This window comes from Monodon monoceros, unplaced genomic scaffold, assembly GCF_005190385.1.
Source record: "Monodon monoceros isolate NGI ecotype Baffin Bay Population unplaced genomic scaffold, NGI_Narwhal_1 Super_Scaffold_13, whole genome shotgun sequence".
Taxonomy (NCBI): domain Eukaryota; kingdom Metazoa; phylum Chordata; class Mammalia; order Artiodactyla; family Monodontidae; genus Monodon; species Monodon monoceros.
The window spans coordinates 51,670,022-51,695,696 of NW_021703769.1; the positions used below are offsets into that span (position 1 = coordinate 51,670,022).

Consider the following 25,675-nt stretch of genomic DNA (forward strand, 5'->3'; position numbering starts at 1 on the left):
ACACTGCTGTAACCCACGTGTCTGTGTCTCCCCAAAGCTGGAAGAGTCCCCCCCGCCAGCTTCACAGGAGTTGAGTTTATGTTTTGTCCTCCCCACATGTTCCCTACGCTGGGTTCGGCTCAGCAGTGACAGGGTGGACAGGCTGAAAAGATTCTGCGTGAATGCGGGTGTACTGGGTCCAGCAGAGATTCAACCGCCAGCCCTACCTCAAGACCTGCTATTTGATTTCTAGGTGAAAAGGCGATGGATGGGTTCCCTATCGCTACGGCTCTCTAGATCCAAGTGGAAAAGGCCTGCACCAGTGACTAAATGACACTGTGAATGGCTGATGGGGTATTTGTGTTGGATCTAAAAGGTTAAAAGTCAGATTGTTGAATTTCATGCTCTTGGGAAAGAGCTTTATAATGACCATAATTCCAAAAGGCCGCACCTTCAGAAAGGAAGAATGACACTTTGTTTTGCTTAAAGTAATTTAACTATTCATTAAAGTTTCCTTTCAAATGCTGAATGACATTTCTATTTCCTTTTTGATCTTAATTTGCAGAGAACTTGAATATCTTTCATGTGGTTATTATTTCATGAAGTAAACTGAGGAAGGACACTCACCCTGCCCATTACTGACCACTGCTTTGGTAATACCCAAAAGGCACTATGGTAATTTCATCTGATATTGAGACAACTTGGACCACTTTCTACTTCTGAGTTTACTAAAGCAATGGTTCTTGGCAACAGTAATACCATTCCTAGGGGGCATTTTGGAAACACTGGGGGCCCCTCTGATTGTTTGGGGAGCCAGGAATGTTAGATGCCCTGCAAAGCACAATAGAGAAATGTCCCATGTAACTTTGAAATATCCTGCTAACCTAAACCCACTGTAATTTTAAATAAATGATTCTTTAATATGTGCTAACATAAAACATAAGCAATTACACAAAAAGTCCAACATTTAGGAGAAGTCTGTTACAGAAACAGAAGCTTAATGGCTTTGAGACATTCCCCTGAAATTTCTGAATAAATTACTCACCGTGTGCACTCTGCTATCCAAGGTATCATCGTATTTCCAACTACATATTTAGTTGAAAAGGTTAAAAGCCACAAAACCAGTTGCAAATGTGCAACAGGTAATTTCAGACTCATTTTAACAGCTAAGAACCAAATGTGATTTAATTCGTAGAACACATGAAAGGTAGGGGTCTTACTGGATTTCATTAACAAAGGATGTTTTAAATATAGCACCTATCACTGCCATCCTCTATATTTTAATTTTTAAATTCTTTGTAGCACAGCAGTAAGAACACATCCTGCCCCCAGGGGTCTTCACAAAGCTCCTGTTTCTCTTCCCCACACCATCTGTGAGAGGGCTTTTTTTTTTTTTTTAAAAGATTTTGTTGTTGTTGTTGTGGACCATTTTTAAAGCCTTTATTGAATTTGTTACAATACTGCTTCTGTTTTATGTTGGTTTTTTTGGCTGCGAGGCATGTGGGATATTAGCTCCCCGACCAGGGATCGAACCCACACCCGCTACATTGGAAGGCGAAGTCTTTACCACTGGACCGCCAGGGAAGTCCCCGTGAGAGGGCTTTGAAGGCCATCTGAGTACCAGGGATGGAATCCACTCTTCAATATGTGGAAGGATTTCAAGATAAATGATAAATTTCCAGTGATTCGTCATTGCCCTAACGTTTCCTGTTACAACATGAAGAACTGTTATGACATGATATTTATGAATAAGGCCAGGTCACTCGCAAGACCATCATACTTCTTCATTTCCTCCACTTCAACAATCTGTAACCTGTCTCGGCACACTGGCCCTACTACAAAAGGTTAGGACCAGCTTCCTCTTTTCATTTTTGTGTCACCTATACTTCTATTACTTCATTTTCTTGATAGTCTTGTACGAAACGGCTTCTGGTCCTACTTTCTTAAATTCAAACTTCTTCATCATAAGTACAGTCGACCCTCTGCGTCCACAGGTTGTGCATCTGCGGAGTCAACCAACCTCAGACTGAAAATATTAGGCAAAAACAAAATCCCAGAAAGTTCAAAAAAAGCAAAACTTAAACTTGCCACATGCTGACAACTATTTACATAGCACTTACATTGTATTAGGTATTATAAGTAATCTTGAGATGATTTAAAGTATACAGGAGGGCATGAGTAGATTATATGAAAATATTCATATTATGCCATTTATAGAAGGAACTTGAGCATTCTTGAATTTTGGTATCCAAGGGGTGGTCTGGGAACCAATCCCCTGCAGATACCGAGGGACAACTGTGAGCTCAAGCGTGTGACTACTGCATGATGTCTGCTGGGGATGGTCACCCCAGGATGTCTGCAGGCAAATATTCAATACATATAATGTTTAATTAAAGTTATTTTCTTTTTCTTTCGTTTGTATATTACTCTTTGGGCATTTCATCAAGTTGTTGACTTTATGTGTGCTGAAAGCTATTTCATGTTGTGACAGGAAATGTCTGTTCGGGTGGAGTGCATTAGTCCTGACGAGAAAGTGCAAGTGACAGACACAACTCAACAGCAAAATCCAACAATCTGGTTAAAAAATGGACAGAGGATCTAAATAGACATTTTTCCAAAGTAGACAGAGATAGCCAATGGGTACATGAAAAGCTGCTCAACATCCCTAATCATCAGGGAAATGCAAACCAAAACCACAGTAAAACATCACCTCACACCCGTTAGAACAGGTAATATAAAAAAGACAAGAAATAGCAAGCGTTGTTGAAGATGTGAAGAGAAGCCTCGTGCACTATTGGTGGGAATGTAAATTGGTACAGCCACTATGGAAAACAGTATGTAGGCTCCCCCCAAATTAAAAACAGAACTATCATATGACCTAGCAGTTCCACTATTAGGAATATATCTGAAGGAAACAAAAACAGTAACTTGAAAAGACATCTGCACCCCCATGTTCATTACAGTACTATTTACAATAGTCAAGAGGGGAAGCAACCTAAGTGTCCATCAATGGATGAATGGATAAAGAAGATGTGGTATATATACAATGGAGTATTACTCAGCCATAAAAAAGAAGGAAAATCCTGCCATTTGTGACAACATAGACAGACCTTAAAAGCATTATGTTAAGTGAAATAAGTCAGACAGAGAAAGACAAATACCGTATGATCTCAGTTATATGTAGAATCTTAAGACAAACAAAAACCCCCATGAACTCATAGATACAGAGAACAGACTGGTGGTTGCCAGAGGCAGGGGTGGGAGGTGAGTGAAATGGGTGAAGGTGGTCAAAAGGTACAAATTTCCAGTTATAAAATAAATAAGTCCTGGGGAAGTAATGCACAGCATGGGGACCACAGTTAATGATACTGTACTGTATATTTGAAAGTTGCTGAGAAAGTAACATGTTTTGTTTTGTTTTTTGGCCATGCAGCATGGCTTGTGGGATCTTAGTTCCCTGACCAGGGATCGAACCCGCACCCTCGGCAGTGAAAGCTCAGAGTCCTAACCACTGGACCGGCAGGGAATTCCCCCAAGAATAACTCTTAAAAGTTCTCATCACGAGAAAAAAATATTTGTGTGGTGATAAATGTTAACTAGACTTACTGTGGTGATTATTTCACAATATACACAAATATTAAATCATTACATAGTGCACCTGAAACTAATACGTTCTATGTCAATTATATTTCAATTAAAACAAAAAGAAAAAGTGAGAAGGAGAAGAAGAAAGGTGGTCCTTCTGTGGAGGGCACAGTGCACGTACCTGTCTGGGCAGAGGGAGACGTAGAGCAGCAGCAGGGGCCCGGCCCCGACGACTGTGGCCAAGGAGGACCTCATCCAGGAGCTGAGCTGGCAGAAGTTACAGTAGTGCACCACGGTGATCAGGACAGCCGAGCCCGTGAACACGGTAGACTGCAATGAGGGGCAGGCTCGGTGAGGACCCCAGGCCCCCTCCTTGCCACACGGACTCACCTGCCTTCCCTCCACCTGGGCATCCCAAGAGCAAACGACACGCTCACTTACCTGTCCTTCTGTTTAACAAAATATCTGGTGGTTTCAGGGACAGATCATAAATCATTAGATTAATTACCAGAGCTTTCGGTTACAAGTCTCACTGGCACTAAAATTCCTCTCCTGATGTGTGCAAATTGCACACGTCACATTGGAGGAGAGGAAAGGTAGACTGCCCTGGTTGAGAACTTCCACCGTGTAACCAGTTACCTCCCAAAGCCTGTCCTCCAGGCACCCTGCTGTGTGTCAGTGGAAATGTGATTTGGTTTTAAGTATCAAATGCAGCCAGTCCACCCAGTACTTCATGCTATACTCGCTGGCACCAAAAATATAATCTTCCACAGCAGGATGAATTCACTCTTTATGAGGTTTAACTTGGATGCTCCTTCCCTGATCAACAGCAGCTGATCCAGGTGCCAGTCAATTGTTTGTGCCAGTTCTGCAGACTAACATTATCTTTCTTTTTTTTAAACTTTTTTAAAAATATATAAAGTATAGTTGATGTATAATAGAATATTACCTTGTATCATCTGGAAACATGGGTCAGATGCTTCTTTGTAAAACGTGTAAGAAAATAACTGATTTGGGGGACTTCCCTGGTGGCGCAGTGGTTAAGAATCCGCCTGCCAATGCAGGGGACACGGGTTCGAGCCCTGGTCCAGGAAGATCCCACATGCTGCAGAGCAACAAAGCCCATGTGCCACAACTACTGAGCCTGCGCTCTACAGCCCGCAAGCCACAATACAGAGCACGTGTGCCACAACTACTGAAGCCTGAGTGCCTAGAGCCCATGCTCAACAAGAGAACAAGAGAAGCCACTGAGCAGAAACAAGAAGAACTACAATCCCGCAGCCTGTTGAACAAAAACCACATTCACAGAAAGACAGACAAAATGAAAAGGCAGAGGACTATGTACCAGAAGGAACAAGATAAAACCTCAGAAAAACAATTAAACGAAGTGGAGATAGGCAACCTTCCAGGAAAAAGAATTCAGAATAATGATAGTGAGGATGATCCAGGACCTCAGAAAAGGAATGGAGGCAAAGATCGAGAAGATGGAAGAAATGTTTAACAAAGACCTAGAAGAATTAAAGAACAAACAAACAGATGAACAATACAATAACTGAAATGAAAAAATACACTAGAAGGAATCAATAGCAGAATAACTGAGGCAGAAGAACGGATAAGTGACCTGGAACACAGAATGGTGGAATTCACTGCTGCGGAACAGAATAAAGAAAAAAGGATGAAAAGAAATGAAGACAGCCTAAGAGATCTCTGGGACAACATTAAACACACCAACATTCGCATTATAGGGGTCCCAGAAGGAGAAGAGAGAGAAAGGACCCGAGAAAATATTTGAAGAGATTATAGTTGAAAACTTCCCTAACATGGGAAAGGAAATAGCCAACCAAGTCCAGGAAGCGCAGAATCCCAGGCAGGAAAAACTCAAGGAGAAACACACCGAGACACATATTAAGCAAATTGACAAAAATTAAAGACAAAGAAAAATTATTAAAATCAACAAGGGAAAAATGACAAATAACATACAAGGGAACTCCATTAGGTTAACAGCTGATTTCTCAGCAGAAACTCTACAAGCCAGAAGGGAGTGGCATGATATACTTAAAGCGATGAAAGGGAAGAACCTACAACCAAGATTACTCTACCCAGCAAGGATCTCATTCAGATTCGCTGGAGAAATCAAAAGCTTTACAGACAAGCAAAAGCTAAGAGAATTCAGCACCACCAAACCAGCTCTACAACAAATGCTAAAGGAACTTCTCTAAAGGGGAAACACAAGAGAAGAAAAGGACCTACAAAAACAAACCCAAAACAATTAAGAAAATAGTAATAGGAACATACACATTGATAATTACCTTAAATATGAATATGGATTAAATGTTCCAACCAAAAGACACAGGCTCACTGAATGGATACAAAAACAAGATGCATATATATGCTGTCTACTAGAGACCCACTTCAGACCTAGGGACACATGCAGACTGAAAGTAAGGGGATGGAAAAAGATATTCCATGCAAGTGGAAATCAAAAGAAAGCTGGAGTAGCAATACTCATATCAGATAAAAGACTTTAAAATAAAGAATGTTACAAGAGACAAGGAAGGACACTACATAATGATCAAGGGATCAATCCAAGAAGAAGATATAACAATTGTAAATATTTATGCACCCAACAGAGGAGCACCTCAATACATAAGGCAAATGCTAACAGCTATAAAAGAGGAAATCAACAGTAACACAATAATAGTGGGGTACTTTAACACCTCACTTACACCAATGGACAGATCATCCAGACAGAAAATTAATAAGGAAACACAAGCTTTAAATGACACAATAGACCAGATAGATTTAATTGATATTTATAGGACATTCCATCCAAAAACAGCAGATTACACTTTCTTCTCAAGTGCACACGGAACATTCTCCAGGATAGATCACATCTTGGGTCACAAATCAAACCTCGGTAAATTTAAGAAAATTGAAATCATATCAAGCATCTTTTCCAACTACAACACTATGAGATTAGAAATAAATTACAGGGAAAAAATGTAAAAAAACACAAACACATGGAGACTAAACAATATGTTACTAAATAACCAAGAGATTTCTGAAGAAATCAAAGAGGAAATCAAAAAGTACCTAGAGACAAATAACAACGAAAACACGATGATCCAAAACCTACGGAATGCAGCAAAAGCAGTTCTAAGAGGGAAGTTTATAGCAATACAGTCCTACCTCAAGAAAGAAGAAAAACCTCAAATAAACAATCTAACCTTACACCTAAAGGAACTACAGAAAGAAGAACAAACAAAACCCAAAGTTAGTAGAAGGAAAGAAATCATAAAGATCAGAGCAGAAATAAATGAAACAGAAACAAAGAAAACAGTAGCAAAGATCAATAAAACTAAAAGCTGATTCTTTGAGAAGATAAACAAAATTGATAAACCTTTAGCCAGACTCATCAGGAAAAAGAGGGAGAGGACTCAAATCAATAAAATTAGAAATGAAGAAGGAGAAGTTACAACAGACACTGCAGAAATACAAAGCATCATAAGAGACTACTACAAGTAACTCTATGCCAATAAAATGGACAACCTGGAAGAAATGGACAAATTCTTAGAAAGGTATAACCTTCCAAGACTGAACCAGGAAGAAACAGAAAATATGAACAGACCAATCACAAGTAACGAAATTGAAACTGCAATTAAAAATCTTCCAACAAACAAAGGTCCAGGACCAGATGCCTTCACAGGTGAATTCTATCAAACATTTAGAGAAGAGCTAACACCCATCCTTCTCAAACTCTTCCAAAAATTGCAGAGGAAGGAACACTCCCAAACTCATTCTATGAGACCACCATCACCCGGATACCAAAACCAGACAAAGATACTACAATAAAAGAAAATCATAGACCATTATCACTGATGAATATAGATTCAAAAATCCTTAACAAAATACTAGCAAACAGAATCCAACAATATATTAAAAGGATCATACACCATGATCAAATGGGATTTACCCCAGGAATACAAGGATTCTTCAATATACGCATATCAATCAATGTGATACACCATATTAACAAACTGAGGAAGAAAAACTATGTGGTCACCTCAACAGATGCAGAAAAAGCTTTTGACAAAATTCAACACCGATCATGATAAAAACTCTCCAGAAGGTGGGCACAGAGGGAACCTACCTCAACATAATAAAGGCCATATACAACAAACCCACAGCAAACATCATTCTCAATGGTGCAAAACTGAAAGCATTTCCTCTAAGATCAGGAACAAGGCAAGAGGGTCCACTCTCGCCACCCTTATTCAACATAGTTTTGGAAATCCTAGCCTCGGCAATCAGAGAAGCAAAAGAAATAAAAGGAATACAAATTGGAAAAGAAGTAAAACTGTCACTGTTTGCAGATGACATACTATACATAGAGAATCCTAAAGATGCCACCAGAAAACTACTAGAGCTAATCAATGAATTTGGTAAAGTTGTAGGATACAAAATTAATGCACATAAATCTCTTGCATTCCTATACACTAACAACGAAAGATCAGAAAGAGAAATTAAGGAAACAATCCCATTCACCATTGCAACAAAAAGAATAAGATACCTAGGAATAAACCTACCTAAGGAGGTGAAAGAGCTGTAGTCAGAAAACTATAAGACACTGATGAAAGAAGTCAAAGATGACACAAACGGAGAGATATACCATGTTCTTGGATTGGAAGAATCAATATTGTGAAAATGACTATACTACCCAAGGCAATCTACAGATTCAGCACAATCCCTATCAAATTACCAATGGCATTTTTTACAGAAGTAGAACAAAGAAAATCTTAAAGTTTGTATGGAGACACAAAAGACCCCAAATAGCCAAAGCAATCTTGAGGGAAAAAACGGAGCTGGAGGAATCAGGCTTCCTGACTTCAGACTATACTACAAAGCTATGGTAATCAAGACAATATGGTACTGGCACAAAAACAGAAATATACAGATCAGTGGAACAGGATAGAAAGCCCAGAGATAAACCCACATACCTATGATCAACTAATCCATGACAAAGGCGGCAAGGATATACAATAGAGAAAACACAGTCTCTTCAATAAGTGGTGCTGGGAAAACTGGACAGCTACTTGTAAAAGAATGAAACTAGAACACTCCCTAACACCATAAACAAAAATAAACTCAAAATGGATTAAAGACCTAAATGTAAGGCCAGACACTATAAAACTCTTAGAGGAAAACATAGGAAGTACACTCTTTGACATAAATCACAGCAAGATCTTTTCTGACCCATCTCCTAGAGTAATGGAAATAAAAATAAACAAATGGGACCCAATGAAACTTAAAAGCTTTTGCATAGCAAAGGAAACTATAAACAAGACAAAAAGACAACCCTCAGAATGAAAGAAAATATTTGCAAACAATCAACGGAGAAAGGATTAATCTCCAAAATACATAAACAGCTCATGCAGCTCAATATTAAAAAAACAAACAACCCAATCAAAAAATGAAGACCTAATAGAAGACCTAAATAGACATTTCTCCAAATGAGACATACAGATGGCCAAGAGGCACATGAAAAGCTGCTCAACATCACTAATTATTAGAGAAATGCAAATCAAAACTACAATGAGGTATCACCTCACACCAGTTAGAATGGGCATCATCAAAAAATCTACAAACAACAAATGCTGGAGAGGGTGTGGATGGAGTAAAGGGAACTCTCTTGCACTGTTGGTGGGAATGCAAACTGATACAGCTACTATGGAGAACAGTATGGAGGTTCCTTAAAAAACTAAAAATAGTGACTAAACTAAAACCATATGACCCAGCAATCCCACTACTGGCCATACACCTAGAGAAAACCATAATTCAAAAAGACACATGCACCCCAATATTCATTGCAGCACTATTTACCATAGCCAGGTCATGGAAGCAACCTAAATGCCCATTGACAGATGAATGGATAAAGAAGATGTGGTACTTATATACAGTGGAATATTAGCCATAAAAAGGAACGAAACTGGGTCATTCGCGGAGATGTGGATGGACCTAGAGACTGTCATACAGAGTGAAGTAAGTCAGAAAGAGAAAAACAAATATCGCATATCAACGCATATATGTGGAATCTAGAAAAATGGTACAGATGAACCAGTTTGCACGGCATAAATAGAGGCAGAGATGTAGAGAACAAATGTATGGACACCAAGCGGGGAAAGCGGTGGTGGGGGTGGTGGTGGGATGAATTGGGAGATTGGGATTGACATGTACACACTAATATGTATAAAATAGATAACTAATAAGAACCTGCTGTATAAAAAAATGAAATTCGGAAAAAAAAAAGAGAAGCCACCACATTGAGAAGCCCGCGCAGTGCAACGAAGAGTAGCCCCCGCTCGCCACAACTAGAGAAAGCCCGCGTGCAGCAACAAAGAACCAACACAGCCAAAATTAAATAAATAAAATAAATTTTAAAAATTAAAAAAAAAACGATTTGGGACTTGACGACACCAAGAGGGGTTGGGGAGGACACAGGTCCACCAGGGAATCTCCCCAGAGCAGCCCCTGGGCTGACCTCCCTGCCCGCTCCTCTGTCCCAGGCAAGTCTTTTAAAAAGACAAGTTCAAAGGACTGACAAAGAGTTTGCACCTCTTTAAGGGCCTATATTTAAATTGCTGTCCCAAGCCATCAGGCTTATATTTTTAAAAAGTGATCAGGGAGTCCAGAAAAGCACCGATACAAAATCACCAAGACTTTACTTACGTGTATGTTTGTCTCAAATTCGGAGGTGACATGTGAATAGACTGCGAGGGCGGGGAGGGACACCAGGATGGCCCCGATGAAATGGCGCGGGAGCCAGCCGGCTATCCACTCCAGCAGGCGCTTGGTACAAGCCATCACATCCTCCAGGAAGAACACCATCCTGGGAGCAGGGGGAGAAAGGAGAAACGGGCTTTCTGTGGGTGGGGGACCCAAAGCCAGGGCCACTCCCAACCCTGGCCTATGCTGTGGCTGCTGGTGTGGGCGGCGGGCAGAACCCCCGCCTCCTTTATTTTTGATCAATGGCAAGTAAACTGGACTCACTCAGCTCACCATACCGTATTTTAAGGTTACTTGCTGCATTCGGATAAGACGTGCTTGTAAAAGACAAGCATAGGCCTCTGTGAGTCTAAATGGAGCATGTAAGAACCAGGCAGGCAAATACTAACAGGTCCTGAAAAAGGTCACCTGTCACCTGTTACTGCCTGCTTCTAGGGAGGTCTCAAGTGGGTGGTTCAGGAGGTGTTCGGAATTTTGTGGGGCTTTTTTGGTGCCTCAATGGTTGCAGGTGCTACTGGCACCAACAGGCAGGAGCTGGGGATGGGTGATGTCCCGTGATGTACAGCGAGGCTCTGCCCTAAGCCCCACATGACTGCTACACACCCCCTGCTGACGATGACTTCAGCCTAGAGCCTAATTGCGTTTTGTTTACAAACAGAAAGTGGTTTCTGTATGGCAGTAACATACACTGAATTTTCTAGGAGTGCAGCTACTGGGTAAACCAAACAAGATTACCCGTAGTTTTATTTGGGACACCACCAAGAGTAGTCAGCATCTCAGAAACCACATCACAGGCTCCTGGGGCTCATACCACCAAACCCGCACACTCATAACAGTCCGCACTGGGAGCTGTCATATTATCAGTGCACAAGGGCAAACAGCTGACGACTTTGGCGTGGCTGCCCAGGTGGTGATGCCCTGGCATATTCGAGGTGAAGCGCTACACGTATATTATTTTAAATGGCTTTCTTGCCATTTCTCCTTCACATTGGAGTGATGGCATTTCATTGATTGCTTCTGAAATTGTGTGTATACGTGGGCTATACTTCAGGGTAGGGATGTGGCATCATAAAACAGTTTTCATGGAGAATGGGAAGCTGAGTGTGTGGGGCCGAGAACTGCTTCTCTGCAGGAAGAATCACTGGGTCAACAGCAGCGGGAGGTGGAGGAGAGGACACTGGGGGTCCGCCTGGGGAGGGAGACTCACGCACACAGTCCCCTCTAAAGACACCTCAGTGAGGGTGCAGGTGGGGCAGGCCCACTTTCCTTGCCTTCAAAGGTAAAAAGCCTGTCAAGGGCCTCTCGCATCCACCCAGGCGTCCACACCTTCAGTTACCAGTGTAGGTCCTTATTGACCTAGGGTCCCATATCCACCCTCAGTGGGGCCAGAGGAAATCCCCCATGCCCCGCCCTCTCCTGGGCACCGACATCACACCAGAGGCTTGGGCAGCAGCAAAGTGGCCCCGCAGAGATGTGGATGCACCGGGCACAGCCAGGCCTGGCATCCTCATGGCCCACAGTCCTCTGCAGTCCTTAACCTGGCTTAGCCCAGATTTTTTCAAATTGGGTCCGAAGAACAGGGAACAATCATGTAAAGGGTTCTTTAGAAAAGGTATGGAGAAAACGCTTGCCTCAGAGGGATCAAGAGCCTTAACCAGTTGTGAGCCCCGCATCGGACAGAAACTCAGGGCAGGGAGGGGAGTGATTGGAAGTAGGTACTGGCTTTTCTTTGGGGTGACAGAAATGTTCTAAAATCATATGGTGGTGATGTTTGCACAACTCTGTAACTTTATTAAAAATCTGTGAATTGTACACTTATGAGTGAACTTATTGTTTGTGAGTTATATCACAATAAAGCTTGTTTTAAGAAGAAAAAAGACTAGGGGCCAGAGGATGCCTTGTTTTGGTCCCTTCGGGTGTCCCCAGGCCCAGGGCAGGCCCACAGAGGGCGCAGTTCATTTGGAAGTGGGTCCCAGGCAGCTTGTGGAGACATGGGGGGAGGCAGGCCCAGGGGAGGGCTGTGCTGGGGAGGAGTCACCTGCTGTGGGCAATGCAGCTCCACGCTGGTGGCGAATCTGGGGAGATGGTGAGGATGTGCCTTAGAGTTCCCTCCACTGGGAGGAGGGGGAGGGAAGGGAAGAGCCCCTGGCAGCCAGAGAAAGCCCTTGGCAAAGGGCTGAACGGGCCTCAGTGGGGAGTTGGGGGGGAAGGGGGGAGTGTGGAAGGGAGGGGGCAGGTGTCCAGCTCATCCATTTCGAAGGGAGGGATCTTGCGTTTGGGAGTCTCAGGGCCAGACCCGAAGCTGTGGTTTCCTGTCCTGGGATGTTGGGGAGGAGTAGAAACTCAAGGTCAGGGCCCTTTACCACATTTCTCTCCAATCCCCAGTGTGGGGCTGTCCTGCTGAAAGGACAGGGCTGGAGGAAGGGGGTGGGCCTGGTGCAAGGACCCAGCATGAGTGGAGGCCCTGTTTGTATCAGTAGAAACATTGTGAGCCTCCTGAGTGGGGTGGGGCCTGAAACTGGGCTAGTCCTGAGGGCCCAGCCTCCCAGAGGGACTCTGCTGTCTCTTCGGACACTCTGCCCATTTTTAAATGGGTTGACTGTCTTTTTATTATTGAGCTAACATTCTAGATATTAGACCCTTGTCACAGATATGATTTGCAAATACTCTCTTCCATCCTGTAGGTTCTCTTTCACTTTGGGGTGAAAAGTGATGATGGTGTTCTTTGAAACATGAAAGTTTAAAATTTTGATGAAGTCCATCTTAACTATTTTCTTCTTTGGTTGCTTGTGCTTTTCATGTTGTATCTAAGAAAGCGTTGCCTGATCCGAGCTCATGAAGACTTGGGCCTGTGCTTTCCTCTAGAGGTTTATGGTTTCACCCTTACATTCAGGAGAGGCACCTGCTGATGTGCTGGCAGCCCCTTACCAGCTGTACCCTGTACACCTACCTCTTTTCTTCCTCTGCCCTGCTTTCTTATTCCCTATCTTCCCACTTTCTCTCTTTAAGTATCTGATTTGGGAGATCAGCAGACTAGTTGGTGGCATTAGGGCTGCAGAGGACAGTGACCCACTGGTAAGGTGAGTGCCCACCTGTGCTGAGGGCCCGTGTTGGTGAGGGAGGAGCCAGTGAAGCAGGCTGGGGGAGGGAAGAAAAGAGGACCGTCCCCAAAATGGGTTATGGAGACAGCTGGCTGTTCCACCAGCAGAGGGAGCTAAAGGCTAACAGCTGGGCAGTGCTGCAGGTGGGCCTTTACCTGACGGAGACCACGAGGGACAGGACCTCCAGAAGCAGGGCTGCTCCGAAGACCACCAGGGCGGCCGGCGGGGGTGGCATGGAGGCGGCCCCATACTTCAGGAAGCAGGTAATGGAGAGAATCAGAAACACTGTTGTCGACAGAAACACATCCAGGAGGGAGCTGAAGGTGGCACTGGCAAAAGTCTTCACGGGGGAATTCTTTATAACCTGTTTGGGGGGGAGTGTGAACAGATGCTGCTGGATGTACCCTCCTGGAGAAGCATAATCCAGGCGGAAAAAACAGCAGATGCTTGCCGAGCACTTGCCTCCTGCGGACCAGGTACAGGGTGAGTAGTGCTTCAGGCAGGCCGTCTCCTACCCCACCTAACAGTGAAGAAACTGAGGCACAGAGAAGTGAAGAAACTTGTCCAAGGTCACACAGCAACTGATTACAAACCAATTAAGTTCTCACAGGCATGTGACGCCCTGAGCCTGAAAGGTGAGCTATCGACAGGCAAAGTCAGTGACTCTGCGTCTGTAGAGACACTAACAGGAAAGCCACATGCTAGAAGCTTCCACTGAACGCTGGGTCCCAGGCTCAGGGTGTGTGAAAGCTGGCTTCATACAGAAGTAGGAGGTCAATAGCAACAGTGACAGCAAGAGCCTGCTCTGGGCCTGGACGCTGTGCAGGGCTCGAGGGCAGGCATGAAACAACCCCCTTGGGGGCTCATGGCCTAATGGTGGGACAGACAGGAGTCTGAGATGGGTGGTGTCATCAGTGTATCAAAGCGACATGCACATCATGTCTGGAAATCATGGGAAGGAGGGAAAAAATGACGACAACGCCAAGGAGTCTGAGAGAGACTTGTTCCAGGCACCATGTGGACCCTTTGGGGGCACGACCTCAATCGATGCTCACACAGCCCTCAAGGAGGAAATGCTCCCAATCTCAGGGCACAGGCTGGGAGGCTGAGGTGAGGTGGCCACTAGAGGTCACACAGCCAAGGAGGAGCCCGGCCAGGGGCTGGGGCATCTTGATCATGTCACCTACTGTCCCTGTGCCTCCATTTCCTTAACTGGAAAGAGGGATAAAATGGGACCCTGCACCTTATGGGTGCTGGGGATGCTTAGATGGGAAATCACAAAGTGAGGCGGGGGCCTAATGTGGGGGCGGCTTGGAGCCTCCCACCGTTCCTGCATCGCTCCCATACTCGCCAGCTGGCCCTGTGGTTCAGGGATAGCGTCCCACCTGCGCCCCAGGCCTCCGGGCTCATTTACTCCCGTTACCTGCAACTCAGCCACGTGACCTTTATACAACACAGTCTGATAGTGCCAACTCCTGTTCTGGATCCTTCAATGGCTCCCCTGGCCTTTAGCATAACGTCCACAGTGTGGGAAGCTGTCATCAGGCCCCTGCCCACCTGCCACTTCCACCCCGTCTGCCAGACAGAAGCGCCCACAGCTCCCTGGATGCACCCAGGTTCTGTCTTATCTCCAAGGTTAGGTTTGCAGGTGCTGGCCCCTCTCTGGAACGTTCCTTAATTCAGTTAATTGCTAGTCCTCCCACTAACACGGGCTCCTTCTGGGCCCTCGACCTGGGGTCGGTGTGCTCTGCGGCCATTATGGGGCTCCTGGGTCTGGATTCTCATTTCTGCCGGGTTACTGCTTCCCTGTGAGTGTCTGTCGACGCTACACCCCAGCCCCAGGAGTAGGACCCGGCGGTGCAGACGCTCAGTGAGCATTTGGTGACCTGTGCCCTCTGCTGGGGAGGCTCTGTACTCAGCACCGGGAGTGGGTGGGAGCTCCTGGCCCTGAATCAGGCAGGTGCCCAATCCTAGCGATGGGATCTCGGCCACTCGGCCTTTCCTGGCCTCGGCTGTCTTTTGGTAAAATGGGGATAATCATAAGCTTCCTTGAAGGGTTGCTGTGAGGATTAAGGTTGCTGTTTTGCCTTAAAGGCACCAACCAACCAACTCCCAAGTCCACAAGAGGAGCCTCGCCTGGGGTATTAACGGTATTCACCACCCAGGAGGCTGACGAAACTCAACCCCACAGGCATGAACTGCCCTGTCTGGTTCACCAGGACTCTCGGGGTTGGTCAGGGCCTGGATGTAACAGACACTGAGAGATGATCTGCTGGATGAACGAACGGAGTCGAATGAGAAATCCTTCTGGCTCTGGGGTTGGGAGGGTATGCATTTTTGACCTTGGAACACTAAGCTGGGTTAGATTTGGGAAAAATGCAGAGAGCTGGCTTCTTGGAACTCAAACCAGGCTCTAGGTTCTCGTATTTATTCATCGTTTCCACCAAGCCCTACTGAGCACTTGTGGGTGTGGGGACTGGATGCCACGTAGAGTGGAGATGAGGGACAGGGTCCTGCCTCCCAGAGTGGAGAGTCCAGGAGGAGGCATATGATTCAACAGTCCCACAAGAAGAGATTACAAACTGGGATGCAGCTGCGGAGAAACAGTATAACAGAGGAAAAAATCCAGTCTGGGGCAAGGGAAAGTTTCTTAGAGGAAGTGATGTTTGGGCTGAGAGTTACAGGACAACAGCAGTTAAGGCAGGGGAGGGGCGGTAGAGGAGGGCTCAGCACCAAAGCAGGCGGGAGAGCCGAGCAAGGTGAAAGCCCTCTCAGCTCTTGTCCCATTTCAGTAGGAAGAAAGCCGACAGGGAACGGGGAGAAATCCTCCTTGAGAACAGAGAATAGGTGGGGCTGGAGCTCCCCCCTCACCCCTCTCACCCCGTACCAGGCCTCCAGGGGCTGGAGCACGGCCAAGGGTGCCTGGGGATGCACCAGCTGCAGAGCAGAGGGACTGGGAGATGACAAGCCTGGGTTGCTGTAGAGATATTTGGGATTTTCTCCCTTGTGAAGATAAATTCACATACAGGTGAAATTTAGGGCTTACAGACTGTGGGAAATCAATATGAGCCGTCAATTTCCTGTCACTCAGGAAAACAAAAATGGCCTCCAAAACACAAGACTAATCGTGAACTGTGCAGTGAAAACGACGCATGTCTTTGGTAAAATTATAAGAAGCCACGCACCTCTTCTTGATAGCTGGTCCTGTAGGCTTGTTCTAGCTCCTGATCCAGGAAGTTCAAGCTGAACTGATTAATGGGTGGCTTAAAAAAATAATCTTTCATCAGGCTAGAAGAGACAATAAATGCAATCAATCAACGTGCAGCACAATCGTTACATTTATTTTATCAGAAGATCACAGTTACCTACTGAAACGCCATTTGTGAAGCGTGTCACAAAAGCTGTACCTAAAAGTCACCATACAATAGACATTGCTCAACTGCCCCTTTTAGAACATGTCTCTGGAAAGTCCTTCACGCTTCTAGACATAATCCCATTTTAGGTTTCACCTCCACAAAAGAATGCCCATTCACCACTAACATAACACACATCATCAGAACCGTGCTTTTGAAAACATCTTCCTAACGTCCAGAATTAGAAGAGAAGGAGGCAGCAGCTTTTTTGTTCTATAAAATGCTCCCTTCCAAAGGACCAGCAGATCCCTGTACTGAGCATACTTATGTTGATTTGGAGGCTTCCTTGCAAACATAATTCAGAACCGGCTGTCCTGTCACTCAGAGTACTGACAGTAATTACCACTGTCACTGCTAACAGGTTGTTATCACAAAATTGTGTTTATAGTTAGTGTAATTTTGGTGCTACTGTCACATATGCAGATTGCATGTGAAATGATAATGCTCAATGATTTTAATAGCAGAGAAATCAAGCCTGCTTTACGTGACTCTTTCATTCTTTTACGGACTGCTAGCAAACAGTCATATCCTTTTTATCCTGCAGAAAATTACTATAAATTTAAGGGAAGGTTAGCATAATTTCAGAAGGCAAATGCAGCTGTGGGATGTCTCTCTCCCTCACATAATAACTACTAGAATTAAATCCGATGAAATTTGTAAAGAGCCTATCATGTGCCTGACACACAGTAGGGTTCACTGTAGTTCCTCCTTTCCCTGAAGCAGAGTGGGCTCTCTTTTTGTGCTATGTGTGCAATACCTTACTGGGCTCTCAGACTTAGAAAAGAGAAAATTCTATCCCCTAATGTTGACCCCCTATCCTCCCCTCCACTTGGCAAGTATGGACAGAGGGAAAAACAACAAAGCAGCCATAAGAAGGAAATGTAATGGCTTCATTTTCGCAGTCAAGTGGCAGGATCCACACTATAAAATACACTGCTCATTTGAGATTAATATTGGGAGGTTCCACTTCTGGGAATGGAAATTAGCTCCTGTTAGATCAATTGTCTCTCAGATAACAACTATAAACCGTAAACAAAATATAAAAACAAATCCTGGAAGGCACTGGCAATTGACCAAAGCAGTAAGAAAATGGAGAAGAGCCACACTTGGAACACGCTGAATTTCTTGTGGGTTTTTTTTTTTTTTCTTTTTTTGCCTAAAGAGAGTCATTAGTCAGCACCACGTGTAAGATGGCTAAAACTCAGAAAAACTACAGTTTTACTGACCTGGAAAACCAGAAAATAGAGTTTAGCATGCCCACCAATGGAAAATGAGGTTGGACATTCCAGAGAGAGAGGACCAGAGAAGGGGGAGCCCCAAGTTCTGCATATAGGCTCTGCTCGAATCTCTGGCTGACCCCTGAAATACACATGTGCATGGCAGACTACAAGCCTAATTAAGGCTGAAGGAATAGTGGCTGCCCACCTCAGGGGAGACAGAGTTTGGTGTTTGAGTTCAGATGAGTTAACTGTCTACTAAAACAAACTAAAAGTTGATATTCTTCAAAGGAATGTAACAGAATCCAGGTTTTCTAACCATTGTACATAATGTGCACAATGCAATCCAAAATTACTAGACAAACAAGGAAACAAGAAACCATGATCCATCCTCAACAAAAAAGCAATCAATAGAGACCAACCTGAGATTACCAAGAGGTTGGAATTGGAGGTTGGGGTTTATAATGTATATGGATGTAATACATGTGAAAACTGTAACATAAGGAATGAGAAGAGAGTAATGTACCTATACAATTGTAAGATTTCTACATTTAAAGTGAAATGATACAGGGACTTCCCTGGTGGCACAGTGGTTAAGAAACTGCCTGCCAATTCAGGGGACACGGGCTTGAGCCCTGGTCTGGGAAGATCCCACATGCCACACAGCAACTAAGCCCCTGCACCACAACTACTGAGCCTGCACTCTAGAGCCCACGAGCCACAACTACTGAGCCCTTGCACCACAACTACTGAAGCCCACATGCCTAGAACCCATGCTCCGCAACAAGAGAAGCCACCTCAATGAGAAGCCCGCACACCACAATGAAGAGTAGCCCCCGCTTACCGCAACTAGAGAAAGCCTGCATACAGCAACGAAGACCCAACGCAGCCAAAAATAAACAAATACATAAATTTATAAAAAGAAAAAAGTGAAATGATGCAATATTAACTATAAGAAGACTATAAAAATATAAGACTGCCTAGAGCAACCATTAAAAGAAAAATAATGCAAAGAGGTATGGCTAAAAAGCAAATAAATATATTATAATAAAAAAGGCAGATATTGTCAGAATGATTTAAGGAGCAAGACCCAAAAGAGATGTATTTCAAATATAAAGACCCAGGTTATAATTTTTTTAAATGGAAAATGATGTAGCATGCAAACAGTAAGAATAAGAAGGCTAGAGTGACCATGTTAATATCTGATAAAGCAGTCTTCAAGACAGAGTATTACTGGGCACAAAGAGGGACACTTCAAAATGATAAAAGGATTATTTACCAGGAATATATAACACTCATAAATGTGTATGTACCTAAAAAAGAGTTTCAAAATACGTGAAACAAAAATTGTCAGGACTACAGAGAGACACAGACAATTCCACAACCACAGCTGGAGATTTTAACATCCATATCTCAATAAGTGATAGAACAAGAGACAAAAAAGTCAGTAAAGAGACAGATGATCTGAACATTACTGCCAACCACGTGGGCCTAATTGAGGTTTATGGATCACAACATCCTGAGAATGCAAAATATGCATTCTTTTCAAACGCACATGGTATGTTTACCAAAACAGACCACATGTGAGACCACAGAACAAGTTTCAATAAATGTAAAAGGAATGAAGTCACATAGTGTATGCCTTTGACTACAATGACATTAAATCAAACATTAATAACTAACATATGTAAATACCGTTTTTCACTAAAAGGAGCCAGGGCTTTTGGAGAAACGGCTGATTCCTGAGCTGGGGCAGGGAAGATATAAAATGAGCCTGTTGTACTGGAAAGTAAGAAATCACTCAAAACAAATGAAGGAGCCGTGTCGAAAGGACACAGGAGCCAGCCTGAAGGCGGGCTCCCAAAGGCCAGATTCGGGACAACTAGAGCATCAAACTCTAATTAGGACAGTGATAAATGATGTCCTGTTAAGTATAACAGGACTCCGTGAGGGTTTATATGGATTTATAAATCTATAGATGGATAGATTAAGTAATAAGTGGGGAGGAGCTCTTCTTTACTGCAGAATGCCAAGCCCCAAATGATAAATGCACAGTCAGCACTGAAGCAGGAGAACTGCCATTTTGACCAACACAGTAAAGACTGTTTCAAACAAGAACCATCAATGGAGATTAAGTCTAGGGAAGTGTGGTGAGGAATGGGATCTTTACCTGACCTGAAAGCATCTTCCCACAGATGGCCGACTAGTCACAGGGAGAAAATAAGTACAGACTGGAGAAGTTGGCAACACTCGCCCAGCTGATCAACATCACTACCCCTGATGAAGGTCAAAGGGGGCACCACGGGCCTCTGGATCTGGTGCCTGAGAAGACACATCACCTCCATGGGATCTGGACACACAAGCAGCCTGGACAGAATCACGAGGAGATGTCACACAAATCCAACTTCAGGAATATTTTATAAAAGAGCCAGGCCTGCATGTTTCAAAAATGTCAATGTCATGGAAGATCAAGAATGGCTGAGGAACTGCCCCAGATTTAAAGAATGAAGAGGCCTGACAACCGCATGGTGCAGCATGTGCTTCTCTACCGTGCTATGAGGGACACGTGGGACCACACAACAAAACCAGAATAGGAACCGCAGACTGGGGAAAACACCTCATCAGTGTTAAATTTCCTGAATTAGGTAGCTATGATCACGTGCAAGAACACCCCTGTTTTCAGGAAATACAGTTTTAAGGGGTAGAAAGCACGATGTATCTAACTTACTGTCAAATGGTTAAGAAAAATAAATAAATTTCACAGGGAGAGCGAGGAGAATAAAACAAGCAGAGTAAAATGTTAAAAGTTGGTAAATTGGGGCTTCCCTGGTGGCACAGTGGTTGAGAGTCCACCTGCCAATGCAGGGGACACAGGTTCATGCCCCGGTCCGGGAAGATCCCACATGCCGCGGAGCGGCTGGGCCCATGAGCCATGGCCACTGAACCTGCGCATGCGGAGCCTGTGCTCTGCAACGGGAGAGGCCACAACAGTGAGAGGCCCACGTACCGCAAAAAAAAAAAAAAAGTTGGTAAACCGGGGGGCTCCCCTGGTGGCACAGTGGTTGAGAGTCCACCTGCCGATGCAGGGGACACAGGTTCGTGCCCCGGTCCGGGAGGATCTCACATGCCGCGGAGCGGCTGGGCCCGTGGGCTGTGGCCACTGGGCCTGCGCGTCCGGAGCCTGTGCTCCGCAACGGGAGAGGCCACAACAGTGAGAGGCCCGCGTACCACACACACTCAAAAAAAGTTGGTAAATCGGGCAAAGGGTGTAAAGGGAATCTTTTGTATTATTCATGCCACTTTTCTGTAAGTTTCAAATTATTTCAAAATACACTGACAATAGAAGGCAAATGCATGGGGGGTGAGGTGACTCAGAAAACGGGGAGCTTCTACCTGCAAATCTTCGCTTTAAGGCAGGTGGCTGCATCTTACCTGTCTTCCTTGATAACATCAACAAAATGGGCATCCGTTTTCTCCCGGATGTTCTTGAACCTCAGCGGAAGGAGGGCTGACTGGTCCAAGCTCACACCTGCCCACCTTCCCTTCTCTTGTAAGATCTCGCACAGGGAGGTCTGACTGTTGGTGAGCTTCTCCTCCGGGGGAGGGCTTAGCAGTCCGTTTTGCGTTTTGGAACTGGGTCCTCCAGAAGCCTGTGTCAGGATAAGGGGGTGGGGGCAGACACAGAGGCTGAAGCGTGGGATGCAGCAGCACTATCCCCCATAACGCGGCCATACCGGAGCACCCTGGACTGCGTGCCGCACACCACAACCTGCACCTTTGGATCTCTGCTCTAACCTGAGCGCTCTGCCTTTCTGCCGGTCTGCTTTTCCCCATTCCCCCTGGCTCCTCCAAACACACCTCCAGGCGCCCAGGACAGTGGTGTCATGGGAAGAGCCAGTAAGGAGGTCAGGGGGAAGGCTGAGGCAGGAGTTGGGGAGGCTCGCAGAGTTTCCTGACCACAGAACCAGCATTCCAGGAGCCAGGAGGACTCGAAGGAAGTGCAGGGGCGGATCCAGGGAAAGGAAACCCAGAGCTGTAAGGGCTGCGGCTTAAGCAAGGGGGGTGGCTGATTTGCATTTCTCTAATAATCAGTCACCCCAAGCAACCTAAATGTCCATTGACAGATGAATGGATAAAAAAGGTGTGGTACATATATACAATGGAATATTACTCAGCCATAAAAAGGAATGAAATTGGGTCATTTGTAGAGATGTAGATGGATCTAGAGTCTGTCATACAGAGTGAAGTAAGTCAGAAAGAGAAAAACAAATATCGTATACTAATACATATATGTGGAATCTAGAAAAATGGTACAGATGAACCTAGTTCCAGGGCAAAAATAGAGACACAGACATAGAGAACAGACATGTGGACACAGTGGGGGAAGGGGAGGGTGGGATGCTTTGGGTTTTTAGGATTGACATATACACACTACCATGTGTAAAACAGATAGCTAGTGGGAACCTCCTGTATAGCACAGGGAGCTCAGCTTGGTGCTCTGTGATGACCTAGATGGGTGGGATGGGGCAATGGGAGGCGGGCTCAAGAGGGAGGGGATATATGTATACATACAGTTGATTCACTTCATTCTCCAGCAGAAACTAACACAACATTGTAAAACAATTGTACTCCAATTAAAAAAAAGAAGGGGTGACTGGACACAGACGACGTGGAATGACCCAGCATCGTGCAGGTCCATGGGCCAACGACCCGAGGATGAGGATGACAGATTTGCGCCTCCCTGGAGAGTCGCCTGATTCAGAAGCTTGCTTGGAGGCTCCTGGGTCTGGTCTCCAGGCGAGACTTCTTTGCACTGTCCTTGCTGCTGGCTTAACCCAAGCCCTCCTCACGCCCCACCTTTCACCCTAAGGGTTCCCCTCTTCTCCTTCCACATCCACATCCCACCAGCCACTGAGTCCAGCTTCCAGCTCCGCAGGTCTCACTGCCCGTCAGGGTATCCCATGCAGGTCAGCATCCATCCTGCTATTTATCGGTCTGTTCAAAACCCAGAGGACTCGAAGGTATGCAATGGTGTCACCCAAGAGGAGTTGCCCTTGGAACTGAGAAGCTGATCAGACAGGATGTCCCCTCAGGTGGGTGCACCAGGAGAGGCACTGACAGGGACCACAGCCCAGAGCAGGTTACCTTGGTGCTCTTCTTGGGCTCCTCCTGACAGCCATTCTGGACTGCTCCGCCTTCAGCGCCAGCTTCCAATTTGGGAGCAAACATGATTCTGCACGATGGGCAGGTCTACGAGAAAAACACAGACCGTAGGAGCTCACTCAGGCAACATGACCTCACTACGTGATTCAAACAAGTCAGCTGTTGTTGCAATTTGCTGTCACACAACAAATGGCGCAACCAAATGGAAGGCGCAACCAAATGGAAGGCTTACCGAACCACTCAGGATGAGTTAAAAATGAACTGGCTGGGGCTTCCCTGGTGGTGCAGTGATTAAGAATCCGCCTGCCAACGCAGAGGACACAGGTTCGAGCCCTGGTCCATGAAGATCCCACATGCCGTGGAGCAACTAAGCCCGTGCACCACAGCTACTGAGCCTGCGAGCCACAACTACTGAGCCCACATGCCACAACTACTGAAGCCCACGTGCCTAGAGCCCATGCTCTGCCACAAAGAGAAGCCACGGCAATGAGAAGCCCGCGCACTGCAATGAAGAGTAGCACCCACTTGCCACACTTAGAGAAAGCCCGCGCACAGCAACAAAGACCCAATGCAGCCAAAAAAAAAAAAAAGAACTGGCAGCATGATAATGGAAAATAAACCACACAAAGACCTGTATGTGAACGTGCCCTAACAGCTTCTACTTTTTAGTATAAACAACTCAGATGTCCATCAGCTGATGAATGGATCAACAAAATGGGGTATATCTACAGAACGAAATATTACTCAGCTATCCAAAGGGATGAAGCACTGACAAACACGACAACGTGGATGAACCTTGAAAACTCATTCAGTGAAAGAAGCCAGACACAAAAGGCCACATATGGTGGGATTCCATCCGTATAAAATATCCACAAAAGGCAAATCCACAGCGACAGAAAGGAGATTAGTGGTTGCCAGTGGTGAGGGACACAAGGGAATGGGGAGTGGCTCTAACCAGTGTGGGGTTTCTTTTTGGGGTGATGAAAACGTTCTGACCGTGGTGATGGTTGTACAACCTTTCAAACATACTAAAAACCACCAAATTATACACTCTAAAAGGGTGGATTATATCTCAATAAAGTTGTTGTTAAACAAACTAGCCGCCAACCCACACTCAAACACTAAGCGAAGGTTCTCAAGCTCTCTGTGAAGGTGAGCTGTTCTCATACAGCAGGACAATTGGAGGGACGAGCTTACAGGCCTAGCCCTTACAGACCTAGCCCTTCTTATTCATTTGTGGGAATTAGCTGACCTAGAAGAGACAAGGCAAGACTCAACACTGCCACATATAGCACAACACAGGGAATACAGACAGTCGTTTACAATAACTACAAATGGAGCATAACCTTTAAAAATTGTCCATCACTATATTGTACTTCTGTAACTTATATAATATTGTACAGCAACTATACTTCAATAAAAAATTTTAAAAAGTACCACCAGGGATAGTAGAAAGGGCAAGGCTTTCATGTCTCACAAACCAGGGTTCAAATCCTCGATTACTTACTGGTTTGGAGACCCCTGTTCAAACCCCTCACCTCGGTTCTCTCCTGTGTGAAATGAGAGTGAAAGCACTTTTCTTGAAGACATATTGTAAGGATTTATGAATACGCAAGTAGAAAGCCTAGCATTGCTCCTGGCGCTCAGTGTATCCTTAATAAATGTACTCTTATTCTTAATATGATCTGGTAATCTAGGAACCAACCACCACTGAGATAGCAACTGACAGCATCCAGGGGAAAAGACAGACTTATTAGGCTTCAAAAACAATTTCCTAGCGTAAGAATCGTTAAGCACTGGAATACACTATAGGAGGCTAGATATTATTTCAGAAATTTTAAATAATAAAATTTAAATAAAATAAATGTCACTTAGTGCCTTAGGGCAAGGATATAACCCAGATCACATCCTAAGTTAGATTTCAGGCCTGTACTGTATTCAATAAAAGAAATAAAGATTCTAAAGAGTTGTGTAATTTGGGAATCTGATGCAATGCACCCATTAAATTCGAATGCTCGTATTCATTCAAGAAGTGAAAATATACATGCCAAAAGAGCTGGCCAAATCAGGGAATATCATGTCCGAGCAAACAGCAGTACCTAGGTAAAATCTGCTTGTAGCTCAGAAAAAATTGGCATTATTAACAGGGGCAAGATGCTCTAATTATCAATGGCATACAGTAAAATTATTTTAAAGCACCTCTTGGTATTGACTGAGTTAAGCTTCAGAACATGTTGCCAATGGGGCCAATGATCTCAAATGGGAAAAAAAATCCACTACCACACGCATGAAGTGACCCCCACAGCCCCAGAAAACGGTGTGTGTGTCCACGTGACAGGCCAGCAAGATTCCCAAGGTCTTCCCTAGCAGGTAGGGGTGTGTGTGTGTGTGTGTGTGTGTGTGTGTGTGTGTGTGTGTGTGTGTGTGTGTGTGT

General features: G+C 44.8%; 1 protein-coding gene across 1 annotated transcript in view; it reads right to left on the reverse strand.

The window, feature by feature from the left end:
- ADCY9 (adenylate cyclase 9) overlaps positions 1-25,675 on the reverse strand; it is a 133,533-nt gene that overhangs the window by 10,833 nt on the left and 97,025 nt on the right. Inside the window, exons 3-8 of the mRNA XM_029220189.1 lie at positions 23,224-23,328; positions 21,511-21,728; positions 16,634-16,736; positions 13,604-13,812; positions 10,291-10,450; positions 3,746-3,894 (exon numbers count right to left, since the gene is read on the reverse strand). Of these exons, the coding sequence (XP_029076022.1) occupies positions 3,746-3,894; positions 10,291-10,450; positions 13,604-13,812; positions 16,634-16,736; positions 21,511-21,728; positions 23,224-23,328 (944 nt within the window). The remainder of the gene's footprint in view (positions 1-3,745; positions 3,895-10,290; positions 10,451-13,603; positions 13,813-16,633; positions 16,737-21,510; positions 21,729-23,223; positions 23,329-25,675) is intronic.